Raw genomic sequence first — 16,836 nt, 5'->3', positions numbered from 1 at the left:
CGGCTTCATAACTTAACACCGAATGCTGGAAAAATCCTTGATGACGACTTTATGTACGGCCTCGCATTCTTGTTCTTACACGTAATGCTGATGAGACTGTTCTTCTAAAATCTCAAGACTGCCTCTCCAGGCACGTAGGTGAGTGGTTCTCTGGGAACACCCAGCAATCTCCCTGCAGTTCGTGGGCTTTGGACTCATCCCTCTTATTTATCTTATCTGCTCAGAAAGGCTATGGAGAGAGACCGGCGTTCTTCTCTGCCAGCCATCAGATTGTAAACACAGGATAAAAATCTCTGGAAAAGATGAGGAAGTAGAGAAGTTGGGTCTGTACTCTGGTTCCCTCACACCTTCTGTCGGGTTTGAGAGACTGTACACCCGTCAAGGAACAGGGTAGACTAGATTGGCTAGGAACCCATCTTAGTAATTGGATTAGCCCTCCTGCTCAGTCTAGATAAACACGAGAATAAAATGTCATGTAGCCTTGCCTTGGCTCTACTGGCAAAGAAATCTGACAGCAAAACCCATACATCTGGTATTTTCAAGCCCACCGTCCCTTGGCATTTCCTGTGCAGCCTTTATTTGTAATCTTTTGGTTCGGTGGCCATGAAGATGTATGTTGCAATGATACTCTACATCGTGGTTGTGTTTTCTGGACCCCAGGAACGATTCTTACCGCTGCTTCTGTGTAAAACCCAGCCTCCCTTTCTCATCCCGGTGGCTTGGACGGCACGTGGTGGTGCGGTTGAATATTGGTGGCCGGGTTGCTTTGTTAAAGCCACAAACTTTGGGAAGTGAAATCATCACACCGAGCGATCTGGCTTCTGTCGACTCTTCTGTAAATAGTACGCGCCGGGGGAGTATTCTCTGGCCCCCGGGGAAGGTCAGCAAAGTGGTTGTGAGACAGAGTAATCTGGTGTGGGTCGTGCTGAAAGCTCTTATTGATACGGGATTAGTCTCGGTGGAGACAACGCGCTGTCACGTGGACATCGCCGTGATTGAGAGGAGTGAGATGGGAGACCAGTGGGGGGAAGGGGACGCTGCTGAGTCACTGAGTTCGTTGAAAGGCTACCGCACAGGCGGGCAGCAAGACCAACGCCTGGACCGTGCCACCACTGCACCGACGCCCCTGGGTGGCTTTAGACTCAGACTCCGCTCCACACCAGGCAGGAGGACCACAGCGCTTGACAGGGTAGGAACCCGAGAAGCGCATCTCTCTCTCTCTCTCTCTGGGGCCTGTAGACCTGTCACACAGCCCAGAGCCCCCCTGGGCAGATTCATGGAGGGGGGTGTGGAAGGGCAACATCCCAGCCCGGAATGCACAAGCTCAGCCTCTGGTCCTTCCTGAGCGCAGACTTCTCCGTGCAGATGCCAAGGAGGCTGGCCACCAGAAGATTTCCTGCCTTGGTGGCTCAAAAGTTCCGAAAGGGAAAAGAGGAAGTTGTGTCTGTGTTACGAGTAGCCAGCAGTCAGAAATACTATTTCTCCAGCTGGGGCATAATTTAAAGTGCCATTTACACTCGGCAGGGAGCAGGCGTCGCTGGTGGGGGTGGGAGGAACAGGACTGAGAATGTTAAGTCCCTGTTCTGTCATGGGTGCCCTCCAGTTTGTGGGACGCTTCTGCACTAACTAAAGAAAAAGTACAAAAATGGCAAACTTTCGTCTGCATCGGGGCTGGGGGCGGGGAGGATGTGGAGGCTGTTTGGGGTGGGGCAGTGGGGACAGAAGTCATGGTCTAACAAAACTATGTCTCACTCTCTAAGAAAGGAGGCTGGTTTTCTGGTCTTTGCCTCCAGTTTTGTTCACAGTCTTCCTCTGGTGTGTGTGAGTGTGTGGCTCCTGCTGATGGACAAGGCAGGCGTGTTTTTGTGTCCCCACCACTTACATTGTAGGTATATCTGAATGACTGCTCATAAACAAACACGTCTAAAAAGGAACTATTAGAAATGAGTCTGGAGACCAGTTGTATGTGTACGTCGTCAATAGGACTGAAAATTGGTGGTGGCTGGAGAATACTGTTCAAAGTAAATTCGGAATGATGGAATGTCCCACTCTCCGTTATGAATCCTGGAAAATTGATTTTGGCAAATCTTGATTAAAATGGCTGCTTGGACGAGGGGAGTGCCTTTTTTTTTTTTTTTTTTTTTTAAGATTTTATTTATTTATTTGACAGAGAGAGGGAACATAAGCAGGGCAGTGGGAGAGGGAGAAGCAGTCTTCCCCCTGAGCAGGGAGCCTGTGTGGGGCTGGATCCCGGGACCCTGGGATCATGACCTGAGCCCAAGGCAGATGCTCAAAGACTGAGGCACCCAGGTGGCCCCGCCGCCTTTTCTTCTGGTAAGAAACCATCTCTCCCTGAAGCTCCCCGTGCATTCGGGTAGAAGATAGGGGTTACTTTATTTTTTGAACTTCTTCACTGCCCCCTCCCCTTCTCTCCCATTTGCAAAGCTGAACATTGAGTTCTATTCATCTCAAGTGGTTCTGAGGTGTCTCAGGCAAGGAAGGCAGACAGCAGATGTTTGCTGGCTTTGGTGAATGGGGGATATTAGTAACAGAGGAGAGAGGTTGTGCAGGGTAGGGGAAGAAGGAAAGCTTGTTTTCATGCAAGAAAAGGCTGCTGTTTAATTGGTTGTGTTGGCAGCCAGTAGGGATTGGGAAGGAAAAAGAGCAAAGATGAAGAGAACGGGGTGTTGGTGGTGGTGGTGGGGGGGTCATTTCTTGCTCCTCTCATCTCTTTCCTGGCTGGCTTGAGTATAGCTTGTCTGGCGTGTTGCTTGGATGACCCGTCAGGAAACCACTTCATTCCTGGCTCCCCTGGTCTCAATTAGCTTGAGTGTTAAAAACTTGCTTGGTTTAATCTGTCCCTCTAGCAGAATAAGACTTTCCCTTTTTAAAGAGAAAGGAATGTGTGTCTTGGGCATTAATGAACTTCTATTAAACTCACCTTCCTGCATAATTAAATTACTTACTTTGAAGTAAAGGAGCACGTCAAAATTAAGCGTTGAAGTATGATCCAGAACACGTTTAAATAGTTCTTTCAAATTTTAATAGAAGTTCAAAAAAGGAGAATGTCAAAAGAAAGCATCAACTCTGATGTGGAAGAAGTTTGTTTAACAACACTCATAACTGGGAAGAAAAAGCCTAGTTGGTTCTTGAATTTTGTAAGTCCCTGAGGAGCTGTAGATGAGGCTTCATCTGACTTGGGGGCCTTGGTTTATGGAGGTGCAGGAGGCTCGATTGCAGTGGGCCAGTCATTTCTAACTCTAGATTTGAGCATATGTGATGGCAGATTAATTTTAGAGGGATAGATCAGAAGCTTTTCCCCATGTGAAATAGTTCAAAATAAGAATTTAAACATTTGTTTGAGAGAGAGCACGTGTGCGTGGGGGAAAGGGCAGAGGGAGAGGGAAAGAGAGAATCCCAAGCAGACTCCCCACTGAGCATGGAGCCTGGCTCCTCGGTTTGATCTCACGATCTTCAGATCATGACCTGAGCTGAGCTCACGAGTGGGAGGCTTAACTGGCTGAGCTACCCAAAATGAGAATGTAAACGTTTGATCTCATTCTGTCATATTCCAGGTAACCTGCAGATTATCCGGTGCAGAAAATTAACCTTGCATGTGCTGCATGGTCAAGTTTGTTTGTATTGAAGAAATGCAAATACATGCAAAGATTTAGCCTGACAAAAGGTCCTCTCCCTCTCTTGGTTTTATGGATGATGATACTAGTTCCCTACCAGCTAAGGGGTCTACAGATCTCACCCCTGGACATACCCAGATAGCTGTGGGGTGCTGTCTAGCTTCAAACCCCTTCACTATATGTCTCTGACATTCTTCTGTGTTTCTGGGAATTGACGCTCTTGCTTACAAGGTTGGCTAGATTTTATTTATTTATTTATTTATTTTTAAAAAGATTTTCATTATTTGAGACAGAGAATGAGTGAGCATGGTGGGGAAGGGTAGAGGCAGAGGGAGAGGGAGAAGCAGGTTCCCCGCTGAGCAGGTAGCCCGACTCAGGGCTCGATCCCAGGGCCACGAGACAGTGACCTGAGCGCTTAACCAACTGAGCCATACAGGTGCTCCCCCCCGCCCCCGCTTTCTTTCATTTCTTAAGTTTTATCCAATATCACTATATATTAAAATAAGGAGCTTTCTGTGTCAGTTCAGTCTGCTGTATAGACCCAGAGTCTACTCTTACAAAGCAGATCTGAGAAGTTGAAGATGGAAGAGCATTTCTCGAAGTTGAACCACCAAGTGGCGGCGTGGCAAGGAACCCTGTTAGCCCTCCCTCGTACAGGCTTCCGCCGTCTAGTGGCGAGGGGGAATCTGTGGAGACGTAGGGATGTGTTCTTACCGCAACACTTGGTCCCTCTGTGAAGCTATCATCTGGAGGCACGGCCGCCCTGTTGCACGTTCCTCGGGATGGCTTTCTTCAAACAGTATCTATATTGTTGCCACCAAGACTTCACTTGTATGAGATCGCCTTTCCTTCATGAGTTCAGGTTCATGGTGTTTATTACCCACAGTCTGTGCATTGATGGTGACATCCCAACTCCCTTTTATTCTTTCCTAGTGGGTCTGAAACCCCTTGTGTTAATTTATTGCCTTCCACTCTAGCTAGGTTTTAAGTTTTACCCAAGGGTCTTTCTCCACTTCCTAAATTGCACATTAAAACTTGTTCACCTTGTCAGTTTGTCTTTGCAAAATTTCTCTTCACCTGAGGTCAGGAGGTATCTTTTCTCCCCTGTTGCGGGGGCCGGGGGTGGGGTGGTGTCCTTACACTAGTGCCTTATATAGTGTCCAAAAACTAAAAACCCTTTTTTGCGTCGTCAAATATGTTGTTAGAATCCATGTCCACTTTATCTTTAAAAATTCATGACCTTCACCTGGAGGAAGCCAAGGAAATACTCCCTTGGGTTTCAAGACTGCCCTCAGAAAGTCCGGGAAGTTTTAATGGTTGTTCCTGTGTAAGAAAACAGATGGGGACAGGCGAGGAGAGGGTGGGCTCAGTGTTGGCAAGTGGTTGCATCCTTCTCTGGACTGTTGGTCATTTTCTTCAGGAAGTCTGTGCCTTTGGGGTTCCTGATCTCATCTGTGGGGGGTCTCCAGTTCCCTCCTCCTAGTATTCCCCTGGAGTAGCCCTGAGACCCTCGTGTGACCCCAGATGCCTGTGACTCAAGTGAGATAACGGGTGTTTTCAAGAACTTGGAAGCTACAAACCTTTCTGCTGGAGGAAATACACACATGCTTCATCTGTGTCCAGCTTCAGGGGATTCAGCATATCCCAATCAAGGTATGGGAACTCCGGGTGAAGGTTCCCAGGCATAAGCCATGCACACGTTGCTTTGAAACTTGGCAGTTTCTTTTCACTAAAGTCTCTATTACAGATTGTTCTGCATGCTGTGTGGTTTCGTTTATTATGTACAGGTGGCCTCGGTGCACAGAATTGGGTTAACCATGGTTCACGTCACCCTCATTACTGGTCCACACAGGGCCCTCTTCTGTCACTTCTATTTCTGTATAACAGCTAACGCTGTGAGTCCGTCCCCAGCCGAGGGATGAGAGTGTGGCCTAATTTACCTCCACCTGCTCAGTCCCGCCTACCCAAGCCAGTGTTGCCTCTCTCCATAATCATAAACCAATTATTGCCTTGCTTTTATCGGAAATAATTTTGTCACATCTATGCATTTCTAAAGGGCCAGCTGGGATACGGTTTCAGTTCTTAAGTCCTCTCAAAACACCTGTAAGTTTTCCAAGGTTCTTAAATTTAATATGCTGGGTATATTTTAACATTTAAAATAATTTAAATATTTAAGTATGGTTTTTCTAAAGATATCTGAGCACCTACCAGGTGTTAGGTACCGAATGGCAGGGGAAGGTGGACATAAAATGACAGATCTGCTGTCACACAGCTCAGGAAGAAGATGCCAGGACCCCTTATGCTCAAATAATTATACCAACAGAGACACAAATGGAACCACCTTCTACGGGCGATTCCATTTCTGTACATAGCAGGAGACCTGTTTTAAGTCAGATGTATACATATGGTGAGCAAGGAAACCTACAGTGCCCCCGCTTCCCGTGGATCTGAATTCGTATCTGCTTTCGGCGCGGCCAGCAGCCGCTCCTTCGTCCTCACACCTGTGCTGTACCACCAGCTCACATGTCTTCGTCTTCTCCGCACATGACTCTCCTTCCCCTCTTTCCACCTAGCTTTATGGCAGGCAGCAGAGTGTGGGACGAAAACCACAGCCCTCGGTGTCCGTGACCCTGGGTTCAAGTCCTGACCTAGGTGCTCTGTGACCCTGAGCAGATTACTTAATGCCTTCCCATCTCTTTCTTTGAGGGCAAAGGAATGATACTAATAACTCCCTCATAAAGTACTATGAGGATTGAATGAAAATAAATGCACTTTATTTCATTTAGCTCTTAAAACAAAGAACGTGCTTAGTACATAGTACACAGTAAGTTCTCAATATCTGAGGCCATTTCTAATTGTTTTGGGACTGCCATGGGCTGAGAAATAGCAGGAGGCCAAAATGATGAAAGAGATGGGCTCTATCACCCATAGTCAGAGACCGCAAACTTCCTGCATGCTGGAACGGGCCTAATAAGAGCTTCTTTTATTTTTATTTTCATTTTTATTTTTAAAGAGTTTATTTATTTGACAGACCGAGATCACAAGTAGGCAGAGGCAGGCAGAGGGGGGAGGGGAAAGCAGGCTCCCCGCTGAGCAGAGAGCCCTATGCGGGGCTCCATCCCAGGACCCTGAGAGTATGACCCGAGTTGAAGGCAGAGGCTTAACCCACTGAGCCACCCAGGTGCCCCCAAGAGCTTCTTTTAACGAAAAGGAAGCCAGTCCCAGCGTCCTCCAGCCCAGGGCACCCCTTCTCATTTTCACAAAGTCTGAAGTCCTGTTTCCACAGTATCGTCCTGTATTGCCATTTCCTGTTCCTGTTCCTACACAGGCATGTTGTGTGTCCAGAAGTTGGGCACAGGCTTTCTGAGGGTAGAGACTGTGTCTTTCTTTCTTTCTTTTTTCTTTCTTTTTTTAAAAAGATATTTATTTATTTATTTGTTTGTTTATTTGATAGAGATCACAAGTAGGCAGAGAGGCAGGCAGAGAGAGAGAGAAGGAAGCAGGCTCCCTGCTGAACAGAGAGCCCGATGCGGGGCTTGATCTCAGGACCCTGGGATCATGACCTGAGCCGAAGGCAGAGGCTTTAACCCACTGAGCCACCCAGGCGCCCCGAGACTGTGTCTTTGTCAGTGGCACTCTGAAATAATCACAAAGAAAATCAATCACATACGTTGTGGCGGGACATCTGGGTGGCTCAGCTGGTTTAGCATCTGCCTTCAGCTCAGGTCATGATCCCAGAGTCCTGAGATCCATCCGGCATCATGCTTCTTGCTCAGGAGAGAGCCTGCTTCTCCCCCTGCATGCTGCTCCTCCCTGCTTGTGCTCTCTCTCTGACAAATAAATAAAATCTTTAAAAAAAAAAAAAAAAATCAATGGAGGTTCTAAACCACCAGCCCCACCATACTTCTATTTGTCCACAGATTTTTTTTTTAAGTTATAACATTGGTAAATAACCCTTTCACATCAAAATATTTTGCTGAAAACTCCAGGTTTTTGGATTTTCTTACAGAATTGTCTAGCAATACATGGTCTGCCTTCCCACCTGGCTGTGAGCGCTGGTGTTGAGAAGCACAAGCCCAATGGTAAGCAGGGTATGCCCTTTCCAGTTTGTCATGGACCCCACGGTTCCCTAATGCTCAGCTAGCCTGCATCCCTTGTGTCTGAAGACCTCCTGGGCCCTGGAGTTTGTCACCCCATCCCCAGTGTATCATGAGAGCCTGCTACTCGGTGTGAGGGTCAGTCATTGATTCTGCTGCTTCTAGGACCTGGCCCTGGGTCCTGGGGCGGGGCAAGGGAGATGGGAATGGAGAGCGGGTCTGGATGATGTGTGTCTCTACTAGGTATGACCGCAGTCAGACAGGTGGTTCGTGTGTGCGGGCGTGACTGCCATGGCGGCGACGTGTGCCCAGTGAGTAGTGAAAGACAGAACCGAACGGAGGGGGCATGTGCTTCTGCCTGAGCTGGTTATGGGGTGGGGGGGTGTGGTCTCAGGAAGGAGACCAGGCTCTTTAAGGGTAATATTTCAATGTCTAGAGGAGAAAATGGCCTTCTCTCTGGAGGGAGCGACATACGTAGGAAAAAAACCGCTGTGACTTGACCAGTTGGACCCACACATGGAGGAGCAGAGGGAGCTGGAAAGGGGGGGGGGTCTGATGAGTGACCTTGAAGTCCAGACTGTGGCACTTGGAAATAGGCGCCTAGGGAGCTGCCAAACATTTTTGAGGAGAATATTGTGATGAAAGGGGTGTGAGGAATGAACCTTCTTGTGAGTTGTCAGCAAACAAAGGTGACATTTGTCACTTCACGCCCTGGGGTTTACAAAATGAGTTCTCCAGATGCTGGTTCATTTCTCTCAAGTGCTATTTCTGGAGCTGGTGCTGCTGTCACCAGGTGTGACCCGGGGTACCTGCAAAAGGGGTAGGAATGACAGGTGGATCCTCAGGTGTGGGTAACGGGGAAAGACAGGAATAGCTCATAAAACATGATTTCAGAGAAAATGAAATATTCTCTAAGCTTTGGTTATCCTTCTTAGGAAAAAAAAATGAGAATAGGGATTCTTAGGTGGATAGCCTTCATGGAAGTAAATCCTGGTTGGTCTATAGACCTCGGTATACAAGTTAGCCCCACAGACAGATGGAAATGCACGTGTCCTGGTGACTGGAGAGCAGGAACTCTGGGCGAGGGGCTCCAAAGCTGTGAGAAGCAGAATTTGCTCTTACTTGACGCATCTCTGCAGCCTTTGAACTTGTAGCAATGAGTAAAATACACACCGATACAGGATTTGACAACAGACCTGTTGCTTTTATGGAAAGAATTTAACAAGCTAGGGAGAACATTTCCAACAAATACCCATCACCAGCCTCACAAAGCTTAATACAGTAAAAACATTCTGGTAGGCTGAATAATATGCACCCCACTAACGATGTCCACAACCTAATCTCTAGAATTTGGGAATGTGACCTTACAGTGTAAAAGGGACTTGGCATATGTGATTAAGTATCTTGAGATGGGGATGGCTGGGTGACTCAGTCAGTTGAACATCTGCTTTTAGCTGAGGTCATGATTCCAGGGTCCTGGGATCGAGTCCTGCATCAGGCCCCTGCTCAGTGGGGAGTCCGCTTCTCCCTCTGCCTGCTGCTTCCCCTGCTTGTGCATTCTTTCTCTCTCTGACAAATAAAATCTTAAAAAAGGACAAAAAAATTCTTAAAAAGTCTTGAGATGGAAGTGTTCTTCTGGGTCACCAGGTGGTCCTAATATAATCAAAACAGCCTTGGTGTGGCTCAGCGGGTTAAGCCTCTGCCTTCTGCTTTAGGTCATGATCACAGGGTCCTGGGATCAAGCCCCACATCGGGCTCTCTGCTCAGCCTGCCTCTCTTCATACTTGTGATCTCTCTCTCTGTTAAATAAAGAAATAAAAATCTTTTAAAAAAATTAAAAAAAACAAGCAAAAAACAAAAACGGCCTTAAAAGAGGGAGGCAGGAAGATGGAAAGGGGAAGAGGACGTGATGAGGAAAGCAGAGGGTCAGAGTCAGGGCCTGATCTGAACAGAGAGGCTGGTGGGCTTTGCAGATAGAAGACGGGGACCTGACTCCAGGAATACCGGCAGCCTGCCGACGCCTGGGAGAAGAGAGGAAGGGACTCTCCCCCAGCTGCTCGGGATGGAGCCCAGTCCTGCCGACACAGGGATTTTGGCCTAGTGAGACCATTTCTGACTCTTGACCCCCAGAACTGTAAGGTAGTAAATGAATATTGTTTTAAGCACTGATTTCATGGTAACTGGTTAGAGCAGCAATGGGAAACTGAGAATCTGAATGAATGAGCGGCTCCCCGAATGAGGTATGCTGTCACTCAGCTGGTACTTCCGTGTCCAGGCTGTGTCATGTGTCTTCTCTCTGAGTCCTCATAAACCTATGGGGAAGGTGGTGTAACTTCGTTTTGCAAGTAAGTGAAGTATAGGTTATAAATTGCATGGCACACGGTTAGTGTCAGAACTAGGATTCTCCCTGGCCCACGGGACCTCACAGACCACACGTATGTGTCTTTAACCCTTACTTCTTAGGACCACATGCAAGGGACAAGCTAAATGTAAGCAGTGGGGTTGGAGTTATGAGTGATATTTTTTGCTTATGGTTTCTGGGGTGTTTTTTTTTTTTTGGTAACTTACAAATTTTTTGCAGAAAATATATAAACTTCAGGAGGAGAAAACACTTAGTGGTACTGACCACAAAGTCGCCCCAAGAATGTTTCTCTTGTGGATTGGAAGCCTTCTTGGAGGTGGTTTTCAAAGGGCGCTTTGATCTAATAGTATGGCCTTAGCAAAACCTCTCCAGGTTTTGTCTTGGCTGACTCTCTGGGGTGGGGTCATGTTCAGGGCCGGGAGGGTGGGTGTTGTGGTGACAGTGGGGCACAGATGATGGGGCACGTGGTCCCAGGTCATGGGAAATGTGCACCCCTGGGGAACCCATGGCCCCGGCAGGCCACTCAGCTTAGTTGCTGTTATGTAATCAGTTGTGTCCCTTTATGGTCACATAATACAAAATGTCAAAAAGCAGAAAGTCACCCCAACCTCCGCTCTGCGACCTTGCTTCCTCCCGTTCCTCACGGATGCCGAGGTGCGGCTTGAGATGAGGAGCTGATGAGGAGCGGATGACGAGAGGGAGGAGACCTCGACCTGCGTCACCGAGAGGTCAGGGAGTCCCCGTGGTCGTCCTCTCCCCATCCCATGGGTCCCACGTCCCCTGTCCGCCAGCCTCCCTTCATTCCAGCCGAGGGCCCCAGCCTGGCTGTGGGGACACACAGCCCAGCAGGTGCTCTCCGGCAGCTGTGCCGTCGCGCTCGGGGACCAGCCCATTTTCTCACCGCGAAGTCTGGAACCTGATCTCACCAGGACGGCTGATGCTTCGGCAGGGTCCTGGGCCAGAAAGAGAGCAGTTGAAAAAGACAAGGGGACCCGTTGCTCCTCTGAAGGAGTAGATGGAGAGGAGAGGGGCAGGGGCAGAGCCCCGCGGGAATGGGATGTGAGTTTCAGAAGCCGCCTGGGAGGCCGAGTGGATGGAGAGTGGGCTGAGCACCTAGAGGAGTTCTTGAAGTCCGAAAGGCCAGGAGAACTGAGGTCAGAGAAAGCTGTGGCTGCCTGCTGTGGAGGCGGGTAGGGGCACGCCACCCTTCTCAACCCTCCCTCCTCTGACCTTTGTCAGGTCTGGGTGGGAAGAAATCCGGAGCGTGCACAGCTTCTGCTCAGAGACACAGGGAACCTACATGCACGTATTCCAAAAGGCAGTGATGGTAGTTTTTGCATTTGATGAGCTCTCGTTTTATGTATTTACATAGTTTTTTGAAAGACTTACTTACTTTGGTTGGGTGGGGGCGAGAGAGAAAATGAACAGGGGACGGGACAGAGGGAGAAAGAGAAAGAGAATCCTTCAGGCAGGCTCCCCGCTGAGCCCAGAGCCCAATATGGGATTCGATCTCATGACCCTGAGATCAGGACCTGAGCCAAAACCAAGAGCCAGCCATTCAGCCAACTGAGCCTCTCAGGTGCCCCGGTTTCTGGTGTTTTATAACTCAGGTGATCTGGAGGGTGAGGCCCTGCACCCTGTCCTGTTAGGCCCTGCTGTCCTAACACAACCCCCCGGCTCTGGCCCTCCCACCACCCCCCTCTCCTCCTTCAGGGTACTTCTCTTTGGCCCTAAGCACCGTTGTGGATGTGGTGAGGGCAGTTGTTTCTTAGCCTCTCAGAATCAGGCAGGCCCCCAGAAAAAGGCAGGGGCTCTGAGGGTGCTTTCTCCCACTGCCTCTTTCCTCTGCCACGGGCTGCCCTGGCACAGCCTTCTCACGTGTCCGGAGGCTGTGGTCCTCGAGCAGTCGGGTATTTCTGCAGTATTGTACGAGTGCCTGGTGACGTCGCCATACCCGCTCCTGCTTCCACCCCACTGGTGACACCCCAGGTTTGGTGAGGGTTTTATCTGTCTGTCGAGGTTTATCAGCAGAAGGGGGAGCTCCTACTGACTAGCTCTGCTTGCTTCAGCTGTGAGGCAGAGACAAATTTCCACCCTGCTGTGGGGCTCTTCTTTGTTTGGAGTCAGAATCATTTCTTTCCTGTGCCCTGAGGGCCTCCTTTTCCTGTGGCTCACTTGAAGTTCTTTTCCTTTCCTTTTCTTCTTCTATTTTTTTCTTAAGAGATTTGTTCATATGAGAGAGAGTGTTCGTGCCTGTAAGTGAGGGGTAGGGAAGGGGCAAAGGGAGAGGAAGAGAGAATCCCAAGAGAATCCAGACTGAGGGCAGAGCCTGACCTGGAGCCCAAACCCAGGACCCTGAGATCATGACTTGAGCCGGAACCAAGAGTCAGGTGCTCAACTGACCCCCCACTCCCACCCCCCAGGTGCCCTCACTTGAAGTTTTTCTGACCTTGGAGAATTCCCATAGCCTTTCTTTCCCACAAGATTTTGCCCTTGCCAGGCAGGCCAAACAGCCAGGATCTGGGGAAAACACAATGAGCTGTCACCTGTTGATTCTCACCCTCCTTCCCCAGTAGCCCACTTAGCTGTGTGTGGACATGGAGACCAGGTGGCTTGTCTAAGCCTTTGGTACTTGGCGCAGCCTTGCCAATGCAAGCAGAAAACCAACCCTCTCACATCTCATCTGCTGACCTGTAAGATGTGGAGTTATAATGGTCGCTGAACAGGGGACCTCCTAGGGACGTTAGCATGCGTTTGGATGCTAATGGAAGACCCTGAGGGAGGGGTAGGGGGGGAGAGTGCTGGGCTGGCTGCAAGGTAACAAGGCCGAGTATGACTGGTAGGTTAGGCCAGGGTCTCCATAAGATAATGCTGCCATCTTGGTAACCAAGCAAAGAAGGAACCCCAGGGGCTCCTCCTGCAGGAGCATTCTACAGCGGCTCTGCTGGTCAGAGCGCGGCCACTCTGTGTGACTGTCTAAGATTGTGGCTAATGGATGGTAAATGCCTAGCCTTGTAAAATTAAACTGGATCATCCCATCTATGTCCCTCAACACAAAGTACTTCTCTTTTCAAAGCTTTACTAGCTTTTCAAAGTTTCGAACTCTGATCACTGCCTCAGCATTTGGAGGCTCTTGTCTGCCCAGTAGGTTTGCTTCACTTGGATTTTATCCTCTGTTGAGCAGCATGAATATAGAGGGATGAGTGAGACCCTGGGGCATAATGGTAGTTGGGGGTCTTGGAGTCACCGGCGTCCTGGTTCTGCTTTAGCGTATCTGTGGTCCTGCGGGGTCCATTCCGTTAACTTCTCAGCCTCCATTTTACCGCCTGTAAGATGGGCTTATATCTAAAGGACAGGCTTTCACTCTGAGACTTTTTTGATTATGATATGATAATGATGATGGTGATGGTGATAATTGAGTACTTGCTATGTGCCACATATATTGTATTAGGTGCTTTAAGTACATTCTTTAACCATAAGAATGCCTCTGAGGAAGATGCCGTTTTTATACGCACCATGTTCCTTGCTGGAAAACCAGCGTTTAGTGAGGCAGTGAGCCCAAGGAACGTGACTAATGTTGCATGAGCAACAGAGTGCAGAGCCAGACTTCAAAGCCGTGATTCTGACTCAAAAGTTCAAATTTCCTTATCACACTGAGATGTGAGTGGAAGTAAGTATTAAAGGAGGATTTCCACACCCATCCATGTATCAACGATTACACTCCCGTCATATGGTTTGTCTTGGGATGAGAAGCGGTAGCCATTCTCATGTACTGCTTCTGGGAGTATAAATTGGTACCACCATTTAGAAGACCATTTGGGTAGCTTTCTGGAAAATGGAAGGTAGTCTAACACCTGTGCTTGTCAGTGAATCCAGGAGATGCTCCCTCACGACACAAGGAGACAAGACTCTGTGTCACTGTGCTGTTTATAGCAGTGAATAAATTAAGGGCAGCTGAGACTTCCAGCAGAACTGACAAACCCTGGGATCTTCCCATGGTGGAATACCATACAGCACTTAAAATGAATACTTCATTGATACTGTTACATCAGCAGAGATGATCTTCTTATGGCAAGTTGGGGGTACCATATTAAAGGCTGGGTAGAAGAGAACAGTATGTATAAAATTTAAAGGGAAACAGTTTTAGACCTTTATGGAAAGTTAGGTTATGTGAAAACCTGGTAAGGTGGGTTCTTACCAGCTTTGGTGGGGTAGCTGGCTTTGAGGAAGAGTATGGGGTCAAGGATTGAGACAAGAGCTTTAAGTGAGCTGTAACCTATTGCCTTTCAAAAAATCTGGCAACAAGGTGCACCTGAGTGGTTCAGTTGGTTGGGCAACTGCCTTCGGCTCAGGTCATGATCCTTGGAGTCCCTGGATCAAGTCCCGCTTCTGGCTCCCCACTCGGTGGGGAGTCTGCTTCTCCCTCTGACCTTCTCCCTCTCATGCTCTCTCTCTGTCTCATTCTCCCCTTCTCAAATAAATAAATAAAATCTTTTAAAAATCTGGCAACTAATAGGATCAAAGATTGACATCTATTAAATCAAGGTAGTCAGTATATATACAAGTCTCTACTGTTCTGTATGTTGTAAAGATTTTCTTATAAAAGTGGAAACACAGAGACTGTGCTTAAGGGACCCATTGTTTGGAATTCTTGCAACGATTGTCACACACCCTTCCTCTGACGTTTTCTTAGTAGCCACGCATCTTCAGCCTTCAAGGGCAAATTGGATTTTTTTTTCCCCTAAATAAAGGGCAATTGGCGTTGAATCTTAGCAAGATAGGTAATAAATCAGAAGGCCATCAAAGAAAGAGAGTGACTGTCTGAGCAGTAGCAGCATTGGGAAATCAGGTCTCGGTCCTCCCGAGAGACTTGTCAGGACAGAACTCATCCCCATAAATATGTAAGGTGGGCCTGCTTGTTAATAGCTCACCCTTGTTCCTAACCAGCCTCACAGCCAGACTGCTGTGTTTTCTGATAGACCCTCACGGTCTGTTTCTGCTCCTGGGCCTTCAGGCCATTCTTTACTGTTCAAGTGGAAAATTAGGCTAGAACTTCAAAGTTTCTTTCTCCTGTCCCGTGAAATCCAGGGGTGGCCTAGGGTGAGTCCCTCCACTAGGGCCACAAACGAGAGCCTCACACTGCAGGGACAGCTGACTGGGTCCCAGGACAGGATGCCAGCCTCTTGCAGAGAGGGGTTCCAAGCGAGTTAGGTAGGTTCAGAGAGCACATGCCGGGTTGTTTTGTGTACTCTGGTTTCGGAAGCCTTTGGAAGCAGTGGGCAGGTCGGAGGTGTTAGGGATTCTGTTCACGTCCATCCTCTGGATGCATTCCAGGGCTCTGCTCTGTGAGGGCTTTTCACAGGCCTCGGCAGACAGCCTGACTCTTCCAAGGTGAGGCCGTCTCTGGGCTTTGCGGTCAGGGTATCTGTTGCTCCAAGTTCCACCTTGTCCTGAGGGGGGACAGGCATTTCTCTTCTCACATGTATTTTTCCTTGTGTGGTAGCTGTTTCTCACCCAGGTTATCTAATACTGGCTTTTGATATTCTTTGCTCTGTTTTAATAGTCCGTTGAACTTGGAGTTTAGCTAAGTTTTGATTCTTGGCTCTGCTGCTGACGGACCAGCTCCATGACCTTGGGTGCCATTACTCAACCTCTGAAAATCCATTAACGCACACTTAGGAGAAGAGCGATCGCACCTTCCTTAAAGGGCTATTGTGATGACTCGGTGACTGGATGTGGATAGAATACCTTGCACGGGACATTGAGGTTCAGTGTTAACGGGTATCTTCCTACCATACTCCTCTGAAAAATATGGGTGCTCTCAATCTTGATTTCCCTCTCCTCCTCTGCGCATTTGGGCTGTCTTTGCTTAATGATCATGTCAATGTAAAGCCTTCAGCCTCTTGATCAGATTTACTTTTTAAAAAAATTATTTATTTGACAGAGAGAGAGAGAGACAGTGAGAGAGGGAGAAGGAGATTCCCTGCCGAGCAGGGAGCCCGACATGGGGCTCGATCCCAGGACCCTGGGATCATAACCTAGCTGAAGGCAGACACTTAACGGCTGAGCCACCCAGCCGCCCCAGATTTACTTATTAAATAATAGAAGCTTTGCAGCCATTCCCCTGCAGTCACCAGGGCTGTCCTTTTGAAACTAAGTCTGGACTGCCAGGTATACCGTGGCAGGACACACGATTCTGTGATCCTTGGTTACCTGTTTGACGAAGGTGCCAGAATAATTGGGATCCTTTTCACCTCCTTTTGGTAAACAAAGATGAATTTGGTTTGTCGGATGGCTCTTGTCTTCTCCTGAAGCTTGACAGCATCTAGTCACGGCTGCAATGAATTTATAATGGAAAATGGGGTGTCCAGAAGCGACCGCATGGAATTGCATGGAATATGGACAGGCTGGCTCTGATAGGAGCTCTCTATCTGATTTCAATTCCCATCTGAGGTCTCCGCCTCCTTACCTCTAAATAATGCATGATCCCTTTTACATCCCCTTTTGCAAATCTGGGAGCGAGAGAGGCCTCTTTATGGCTTGGTTTACTTGCTCCTACTTTCCCATCTCAAGAATGATCGTGGGATCATGCTCCAGTAGGCCGCACACTAACTTTATGTCCCTGTTATGTCTTTGTCGTTCAATTTGTTCTGAGTACGCAGTCGAGCTGTAAGGAGCCTGGCCTGTAACGTGGGCTCTATCTGACCTGCTGTGGCTCACGTTTGTGAGAACTTACATCTCA

General features: G+C 48.4%; 1 protein-coding gene across 6 annotated transcripts in view; it reads left to right on the top strand.

Annotated features, from left to right (window-relative positions):
* The window catches only part of MCC (MCC regulator of WNT signaling pathway), a 435,968-nt gene that overhangs the window by 269,447 nt on the left and 149,685 nt on the right, over positions 1-16,836 (top strand). The window contains exon 1 of one of the 6 annotated variants that reach the window (XM_082723703.1): positions 886-1,189. The exons of the other annotated variants lie outside the window; for them this stretch is intronic. Within the exon in view, the coding sequence (XP_082579829.1) occupies positions 1,010-1,189 (180 nt within the window). The 5' untranslated portion in view covers positions 886-1,009. Of the gene's footprint in view, positions 1-885; positions 1,190-16,836 lie in introns of those variants that run through there. 6 annotated transcript variants of the gene reach the window in all.

This window comes from Mustela nivalis (assembly GCF_964662115.1).
Source record: "Mustela nivalis genome assembly, chromosome: 3".
Classification (NCBI taxonomy): Eukaryota; Metazoa; Chordata; class Mammalia; order Carnivora; family Mustelidae; genus Mustela; species Mustela nivalis.
The sequence above is the reverse complement of the archived record's forward strand: the minus strand, read 5'-3'. Positions and strand labels throughout refer to the sequence as shown.